Source organism: Neltuma alba, unplaced genomic scaffold, assembly GCF_004799145.2.
Source record: "Neltuma alba isolate B1F8T4 unplaced genomic scaffold, ASM479914v2 tig00012421_pilon, whole genome shotgun sequence".
Lineage (NCBI taxonomy): Eukaryota > Viridiplantae > Streptophyta > Magnoliopsida > Fabales > Fabaceae > Neltuma > Neltuma alba.
In genome coordinates this window covers 60,112-69,787 of record NW_021636910.1, presented here as the reverse complement: position 1 = coordinate 69,787, position 9,676 = coordinate 60,112, and the positions used below count along the sequence as shown (strand labels likewise).

The 9,676-nt window shown below is 32.1% G+C and overlaps 1 protein-coding gene and 1 long non-coding RNA gene across 2 annotated transcripts; both read right to left on the bottom strand.

Moving 5' to 3' along the window:
• Positions 1–534: 534 nt before the first annotated feature.
• On the bottom strand, positions 535–3,024 carry LOC114726992 (serine/threonine-protein phosphatase PP2A catalytic subunit-like). The gene is made up of 4 exons (XM_028913696.1): positions 2,417–3,024; positions 946–1,060; positions 695–802; positions 535–617 (listed from the first exon to the last, which is right to left on the bottom strand). Exons 1-3 carry the CDS (start codon positions 2,667–2,669, stop codon positions 715–717), a joined length of 456 nt encoding a protein of 151 aa, XP_028769529.1. The 5' UTR covers positions 2,670–3,024; the 3' UTR covers positions 535–617; positions 695–714.
• Positions 3,025–7,506: 4,482 nt separating this feature from the next.
• Positions 7,507–8,852, bottom strand: LOC114726997 (uncharacterized). Its single transcript, XR_003738549.1, has 2 exons — positions 8,740–8,852; positions 7,507–7,884 (listed from the first exon to the last, which is right to left on the bottom strand). It is a non-coding gene; the product is annotated as an uncharacterized LOC114726997 (long non-coding RNA).
• Between the last annotated feature and the right edge of the window lie 824 nt (positions 8,853–9,676).

Below are 9,676 nucleotides of genomic sequence, written 5' to 3'. Positions count from 1 at the left end.
AGACAGCCTAAATTCTTCCTACTGCGCCAGGCAAGGCAGACATATGACAACCGACAACTAAAAAGTATGGAATTATCCAAGTGGAAGGAGAAATGGATCATTGTGGTGAACCCTAGAAAGCATTTTAAAAAGCCCAATAAAAAGGTAAATTATAATTTATGGCCTGGAAGGGTCAATAAAAAAGTTATTTTGTCCAAAAGGGTCGTTCAACATCCTTGTGGATTTGCTCCCTACCAATGTTACAGCAATGAAATTTTTCTTTGTTGAATCTTTGGAGTCAAGGGGAATGCTTCGATTTCAAAACCAATAATAGACCTAAAGATCATAAAATCAGCCAATGCACAACTGAAACATACTTTTATGGTTCACCGTTTTAACATTCAATAATATGTTTCCAGCCAAATCATCTCCAAGAACACACACACACACACCATTCCGTTTGCCCAACTACTACATATTGACATAAAAATACTCTCAATACCAAGCATATCATTAGACTGTACAGAGCATTCATACAGGCCATTTAGCAACTCACATACCTCCTGAATGCGATCCAGGGACCGAATATTATCTAGTGTATCCAAAGAAGGTGAAAGGCCTCCATGCAAACAGAAAATCTGAAATAATCAAGGAAGTTAGACAATTGAGTGAAAATAGCAGGACAAAAATTCTGTGCAACATTTTTAACTCAGACCTGACTCTCAATAAGGGCAGTCAGAGGCAATAATCAAATAAGTCCGTGAAGTATTTCCAGACATTGGCATTTCCATATTTTCTCAAGCATTCATCATAAAAGCCATACCTGAAAGCAGAACGCCAAAGGTAAAAATTAAATTGTGAAGTCAACAATTAGCATCATACTTTTTGTTTAAAATTTTTTTCCTTTCATGTTTTCGTGGTATTAATTAATTTGAGAATTACCGAATGCAAAGAAAACATTCTTACACTTGCGTAATTTGACGGCTCTCATGATTTCCCCTAAGAATTGTGATTCTGTCTCTGTAGCGAACTTTTAAGGCCACCAAAAGTGTAACAGTCTCCACAGAATAGTAGCCACGATCTGGTTTAATTCAGCCATGATGATGAGAAATTGGTCCCACATTTCATAGATGTTATGACTACGATTTGGAAACCATTACAAGAAGTGACAAGAAAAGATGCGTAAGCATCTTTCATCACAAAAGGTTGCAGTTTTTATCCTGAACACTAAATCTAGATCAGAGACAGATAAAGTCAGAGAATTTTCAGTTAGACACTGTTTCTAAGGAACATCACTGAGACACTACTTTTGGATATGGCAATTCAAACGAATGAACCAGGCATGCTTCCACTGTCAATTGTCAAAGGACTAGCTCTTCCATATTACAGAGCCTCCGTTGCTAATGCGTCCAACAAAAGTCCTAAAAAATGCAATGTTCTACATCATCTTTTCACCTCCACGTTTTGATAGTGAAAAGGACATTCATGCCATCGATGTTATAGAGAGATCATGTAGCTCATATAAAGAAGCAAACAAGTTTAATTTACATTAACAACGAATCTAGCACATAAAGCATAGACATAATGCCGTAAACAAATGATTCTATAGAGAGCTTGATCTTTCCCACCATTAAATACATTATGAATTTCTCAACATAATATTGAGAATCTCAAGGTAGTTCTGATGACTGGTAGGGGAAAGGTTCACTCTCTCAAGAGGTTTGACAGTCCATAGAATAACAAATCTTATTGCAATAGGCAAGATAAACTACATACATCGCACAACGTCACTGTACTTAATGACAACAGTTAACCAAAACCAAAGGGAAAGAACTAGGAGAATATGACTGGTAAGAACAGCCTTTTAATTAATTCAAACAAGGCCTTCGATCCAGCAGACAACACATAAAGGTGAAAAAATCAACAGTAGCCGGGGAACTAAATCTAATCTTTTTCCCTATGCAATAAGGCATGAAAGATTATCCTGCAGCCTTTGCAAACTAAGCCTGCTAAACAACATCAATATTCAACTAATCAGAACCTCCCTCTTTATTTTTTCCAAACCGATAATTGACAGGTAAAAAGTCTCATGGCAACAGTTTCCGGACAACATCAACGACAATAAAAAGACCGCATAGTGATTATAGATATCATGCTCAAGGCCCCATCCTATCAAGAATATCATGTTTAAAGGCTCCATCCGGTACCATGTTATCGGAAAATACGACATCCTATCAAGAAACACCACCAAGGCATCTTTTGATGAACGATTCCTTACCCAAAAAAACCTTAAATCATCAATTATCGGAAAATATAATAAACAATCCGACACATCAAAGCTTTGAACCCGACAAAATAACCCACCAAAAACCTTGCACATAACAAAAACAAAAAAGAAAAACAACAAAAGTGAGGTAGAACTTGGAGAAACACTCACCCACATAGTCGCCCATAAAGAGGTAATTGGTATCCGGAGCACTACCTCCTATCCGAAACAACTCGATGAGATCATAAAACTGGCCGTGAATATCCCCACACACCGTTACAGGGCATTTCACCGGTTGCACGTTCCATTCCTCCACCAGTATCGCCCTCGCCTGATCGCACAGTGTCTTCACCTCCGCCTCCGACAAAGGCTTGCACTGCATCAGCTGCTCAATCTGACGGTCCAGATCCGCGTGAGACGGCATCGTTTATAACAACCACTGTATCTCTCTCTCCTAGCTCCAGGCACAAAAAGTCAAAAAAATAAAAAATCCTCAGATCCGAAGCTCCAAGATCCCCCTCCTAACAAACAGATCGACGATCTTGAAGAAGATAAAAAGAACAAGAAACGCCGAAACTTGCAAATTGACGCGGAACTTGAGGCTCAATTCAATGGAAAACTCATCAGCGGCGACTGGTGGAAGAACGTTAGAGTACGGATTGGGAGCCGAAACGCAGAAATCAAAACGGACCGTTTCGAAGATGGGCTTGGTTTGAATCCCAGAATCATTCCTAGCTCGGTGCTTCTCTCGGCAACGGAGTATTTCAGGGAAACAGGAAATGGAAGAGACACAATCAAAGCAGGCTTATTTCATTTCCTGAGGTAAAAACTAAAAAGAAGAGGGAAATATATTGTTGAATCATCATTTTTGTTTTCTTAATTGTTATTTAACCAATTAGGTTTGTCGATTATCAATTATAAATACAAATTACCAATCATGAAAATGTTTTAAGTAATTTTTTGACCATGATAATTTAGTTTTTTATTTTGGAAATCAGGCAATAATGATTAGTTGTTATTTTTTTTAATCAATAGTTGTTTTTTTTTTTTGAGTAAATCAATAGTTGTTATTGTTACTTCATGTAATATTTATTTTTACAGTTTTTTTAAAATCATTTTTCATTCAAGGAGAAAAACTCACATAAACTTTTACTAGAAGAAGAATGAGTCATCGTGTGCTTATCAATCACCATCATGATACAACCTAAGTCATTCAAAATCTAAATGAATGAGTCATATTTAAAATTTTTAATAATAAATTTTTTTTTTTAAAAGTGTTAGTTATCAAATGAAATTTGCTTTAAATTCTAAATATATTAAAGGTTTAAGGAGCAATTTTGACTCTGATCTTATTTCTCAAACGTAATTTTACCCCTAATTTTTTGATGATATAATTTTGCCTATGATCTTATTTTTCAAGTATAATTTTGTCATTGATCTTTTTTTTTATGTATGTAATTTTTCCTTTGATCTTTGACAAAATGGCGTAAAAACAAAAGATCAGAGTTAAAATTGTGCTACTGGAAAGATAAAAAGCAAAATTATACCTGATAAATAAGATTGGATTTAAAATCTATATTAAAATAAAAAATTATTTAAAATATATAAAATAGTCCAAACCCTCATCAAAGAGATGAGCACTCAAAAGTAAAAGATAAGAAAATATTTAGTGTTCTTGCAGTAATCAATATTACTAATGGTCCTTAATATAATATCTTGTTTGACTTTTATTTTGATTCTAAATATAAGATCTCAATCCATTTTGTCTCTCATATTTATGTATTTTTTTGAAGAAAATCCTTCTAATAATAATAGTTCTAACCAATATACTTGATAGCAAGGATATTTAGGAAAGACAACACCTATTCATTGCAAATAACTAATTTAAATTATATCCTTAATCTCCTCAAATTAGTCAACTAGTTCTTATAATTAGGATCGAAAGTAGTATATAATTGTACAAAATCTATCAATATAAAATGTAAGAAATTTACGGAAAAAGGGGCAAGCTCATCTAAAACTGCATATAAATAGATAAGAGCCATTTTAGCTTTTTATAATATTATTATTAGTTTCGGCAAAGAAAATATTATTATTAGTTGTTATGTTCATTAATATTAATATACATATTAAGGATGTTTTATTGTTTAGTTTTTATAAGTTAAAGTTATGTTCATTTCTCAAATTTTGTATTACATTAAAAACATGTATAATTCATGACCCAATCTAAAGTCAATGCTATTTCTTATCAAACAAAAGTCGATATTATTTATTATATTATGGTTATATAAATATAAATTATATATAAAAATAATGTGACGGGTACAAGCTTATGAATTTAATTCTTCTAATTATTATTCCTGCAAAATTAAGAAATTATCTCAAAATTGTAGAAGTAGTGTATGGGGAAAGAGGTGGAATTTATTTATTTATTTATTTATTTTTTTGTGTACAGAGAAGGAAAACGAGAGGAATTGGTAAACTCTGCCCGAATTGATTGAACGTAGGGCCATGTTTAAAAGCCCAAGTAATTTTTTCAATTTAAATTTCTTACTATTACCATGCATATTCAAATTTCAATGGACCAAAGTAAAATGCCAAGCAGCTTAAAATATCACAAATTTATTATCATAATTCAAACAAAAGTACATCAAAATTCAATATTTATTATAATATACTAAATAAAATAAAATAATTAAATAAATATTTCTCAAAAAGAACATAACAATTACACGATACAAATATATCAAAAATAAAATTATGGAAAATGGTTTCACCATAACATTCAAACACTTTATGCTAATTGCTAAGTCCATCTTAATTAAATCATGAATTCTTGTTAATCAACTCAATTAAAATCTAATGGGCCAAATTTTTTTTTTTACAAAAAAAGAAAAACTAGTATTGCATTTGACTCTTAATATAAGAGCTAGTTTGACATTCAATTTGATTCTAAATATAAAACTAATACATTCAATTTCATATTTATCTATTTTTTTCAAAAGTAGTTATTGTAGTAGTTGCATATATTAAACGTTTCATCAAATAGTAGTTTTAGCTAATACATATAATTAACAAAGATATTTTGAGAAAATAATATGCAAATAACTAATTTAATAAAAAATTTTAATCTACTCAAATTAGTCAATTAGCTCCTATATCAATAACCGAAGGTAATATTGTTCTAACTAAACTGCACTTTCAAACTGACGGACAAATGGTCATGAATGGCGTCTTCAAATTTCAAGCGAAGTGCAAGTTTGAAAATTTGAATTGAACACTTTTTTTTCCTTTTTAAGCAAATGCCCCTATTGGAATCTTACTTTGGAATATTAGTTGCTTTTCACCCCAATCAAAACATATCTAAACTAAAAGAGTAGGTAAGTAAATAAATAAATAAAAAGGTGGTAAAAATGCTTGGTTTAAGAGCGTCCTTTAATTTTCACCTTGAACCACGCAACCCATCAATCTTCTTTTTCTCTTTTCCTAGTTTATTTTCCATTCAAACTATTCTTGTATGATCCAATTTGGGGTTTTTAGCATATCTCAATCTAATACTTCAATTGTTCAATAGTTTAGTAAACTAGAAGGTTCTCTTGAAATTTCAACTGCTTATGTTTGTTAACTGTTTTTCTTTAGCTCATATGTCAACTGCTGGTAAAAAAAAAAAATGTTATTTGCTGTTGGTGTTATTAGATGTGTCTTCATTTTATGGGAGAAAAAAAAAATCCATCAAAATGATAAACCTATAAGCACCAAATCCCTAGTTCGGATCCTCTTCTATCCTCTTCCTTTTTTAACCATTAAATTAATATTTTAAAGTTTAAATTTAAATCTTTTTAAAACTATTATTAAAATATTAAATTATAAAAATAAAGAAATAATAAATTACAAACTATATTAACATTTAATTTTAATGGTTTGTAAGTATACTAAATATTTTTAATTTTTTTGTAAATAGTAAATACGTTATGAAAAATTAAAATCTAAACCGTTAAAATATATTAATTTAATGGTTAAAAAAAAAAAAGAAAAGGAGAGGAGGAGAGAGGACGAGAAAAAGAGAGGAGAGGTTCCAAACCACCAAATCCCACCCCCGGCGTGCGTGCGTTAAGCGTCCCATGAATGCTATTTGCATTAGCTAAGATGATAATTCTGATGATTTTGATAGATGGGTTTTGAAAATCCATAAATTCACTTAAACTTGTTTTTCAAATTTAGCATTTCCATATCATATTTTCACTAATTTTGTGATTATGTGAAGTGATAAAGTGTTATAATTAATTTCAACAAGGAAAAATACCAACAAAAAATTTTGAATATAGAAAATTCTAAAAAAGACAGCTAACACTTCAAAATAATAGGAAATGAAAGAAAGCCTGAATTGAGATTATGAAAAAAAATGAAAAATTGACTAATATGCCCTTAGATGACATAATATATGTGAACTAAAAATAACAATAATAGAACTTGAATTAATAACTTTTGATACGACAAGTTTTGAATCGGTAATCATAACTTGTCATTAAGGTATAATTTAGAAATAATAAGTTGTGAACCGATAATAATAACAAAATTTGAAATAACAATTTGGTTACACAAGGACATATTAATCATTTTTACACATTTCCATAATGTCTCACATCCTTTCTTGTCATTTTGAAGTGATAGTTACCTTTTTTGGAATTTTCTATATTCAAGGTTTTTTTTGTCATTTTTCCAATTAACCAGTTGGAAATTGGAGCCAAGACCAATAATTCACCGCACCCATAATGAAAAGGAATCCAGCAGTGAAAAAGACTTACGATAAGGTGCAAGCATCCTCCTTTTACAGGTGCTTCAACAACACCACCTTACACCTTTAAAATGGTGGAATTCACTTTATTACCAACTCACGCCTAATCTTTAATTACAATAAAGAACCAAATTCCACAACATGCCACAATGAACACTCCAAAAAGCCAAAAGCTTCCTACCCATGTTGCCTTTTTTTTAGTATCATGGAGATCTAAACTTAATAATGCACAGTCCTTTAAATTAAAAACAAGCGTGCATGGCTGCTATTTCTACAGTACCTTCCTCTCTTCTTCAGTTTCTGAACTTTTTTGGCTTTTAAATTTAATAGCTATATTCCTTATTTGCTTTACATGCAAAATTAACACTTATTGATTCCTTCAATGACATGCGTCCAGGCTTTTTTTCTTTAAAAAAAAAAAATTCAAACCAGATGTATAATTTTTATTTTGTCATGTGCAGAGATGTTGTCAGTCGATAAGTAACCTGTACTTATGAAAGCTTTTAAGAACAAGAGCGATCGATCCTTTCAAAAAAAAATACATATATATACATACACACTCATACTTAGTCGCTAAATCGAGAAGTTTCTCCAGAAACTTAATAATCTCTCTCCTTCAATTCTTTTGAGCTTATTATCTCTGAGACAAGCCATCTTCTTCTCCTCCTCGTCCTCCTCCTCCTCACTTTTCTTCTTGATCTGTTCGTTCCTTGGGGGTGAAAATATCATTTTCCTGAGAAAAAGCTTGTCATCTTCAGTTCTGCGAGGTTGCTGATGAAGCTTTGTCATATTCCGAGAACACTACTAGGCTTCGCCAGGAGGTCGACCTGAATTTCCAGCTCTTCTGATGAACAAAATTTTAAAGAAAATTCAATTATACAATAATGTCTGAAAGATAAACAAAATTTTAAGTGTCCTATTTTCATAAAAATGTGCAGTACTTCAGCTTATAGTTTCAGAGTGAATCTTGTACTTCCATTATCCGCATATGTGCCCCAATAATTAATTGCATTATTGTGCTAAAAGTGCTTAAGGGAGGATCAAAGGAAAGAGAAGTAAGACAAAGGTTTTGAAAGTTTCATAAAATGCAGAGAACCATATGAAGCGATAAACAACTTTAATTTAATACTTGTGTGTGTGTGTGTGTGTATTAATAAATATTTGCATAGAATAAAGTGCTTAGCCATACTTTATTATTTTCTTTAAAGGGATAAGTCTCTTAAAGTCCTCAAAGCAACAATTCAATGTAACAGTTAAAGCATAAACTCTCTCATATCTTGCTTTTCCTCTTTATTTGGATTGAGAAACTGCAAAATGATACGAACCTGGCTTCTCCATGAGGCATATATATATAGTTTATACATTTCTATTTCGGCCAAAACGAAAAATACAATACTAGTGGAATATATATGAAACAGATTTAATTTGACTGTCATATATATAAGGTTGCTGTAACTGGATACAGATATCCAAGTATCAACTTGGTTCTACTCGGTTGGAAAACACAAAAAACTGAGTTAATATCAAAGAGAGCAAAGAAGGAATCACAACAATAACAACAACAATCTTATCCTACTAAGTAAGTGGGGTTAGCTATATAGATTGACCAGTGTCATTGAGCTCTACCCGAAAAAATAAGTAGGTAAATTTAGCAATATGGAAAATAAGTAAAAACATAAGTAGAGAAGTAAGAACTAACCTGTTATGGATAGGATCTGATCCATTTGGGACTCTTCTTTTGCTCATGTAGTTGAAATCCAGCTCTTGTTGGTTCATATTAGGCTTGTCTCTGTCAATCTCATCTCTATGGTGGATTTTCTTCCTTCTCCGGTTCCTAAGCTTCCAAGCAATAGAAGGCAGACAAACCCCACCACTAAGAGTAGCTTTAAAAGGAAAGAACAAGTAAGACCCATGTGTAAATCTTCAGTCTTTTTTGCCATATAGGAAGAAGGAGAAGCCTTGTACTACATATTACTTCATGATATGATTGTTGGGTGACTTTCGATATGGGGTTTGCGTATATGAAGACAAAAGAAAGAGAGAATAGAAGGCGAGAGGGAGAGAGGGAGAGAGGGAGAAGGTAGCTAGGTGTGCTAAGGCAAGAATTTTGGTTTCACTTCAAACTCAAAGGATTACGGACATAGGTTGGTTTTCTTTATAGGTTAGAGAGATTCTATTGCCCTTTCTCGAGCAGGCACAGAGAGAGAGAGAGAGAGAGAGAGAGAGAGGCTCTTAGCTGGTTTAGTGCGTGCCATGGAGGGAACCTTATTTGCTTTGTACTGAGAAGGTTCCTATACGACTCTCACCTTTTGCTTTTATTTGCGTATTTTCATGTAACTACGGTATCAGGCAAAAAAAAAAAAAATCCCTCTCTATATATCATTCTTTACGTACAATGACGTCAAAAGAAAAATACGTTACGGGTGGATTATCATTATACAATCGCTATATACTCTCACTATAAATTTAATTTATAATATAGAAAAATGTTTTTGACCGCAAAAACACAGTTCTGTCGGTAATTAAGAATATGTCTCATATTCTATAAGAACTTTGATTCATATCTTACTAATGAAGTGATAAGCTCATTTTTACAGGTAATTTGTAAGTAAGCATCCGGAGCACATTCTATGCTC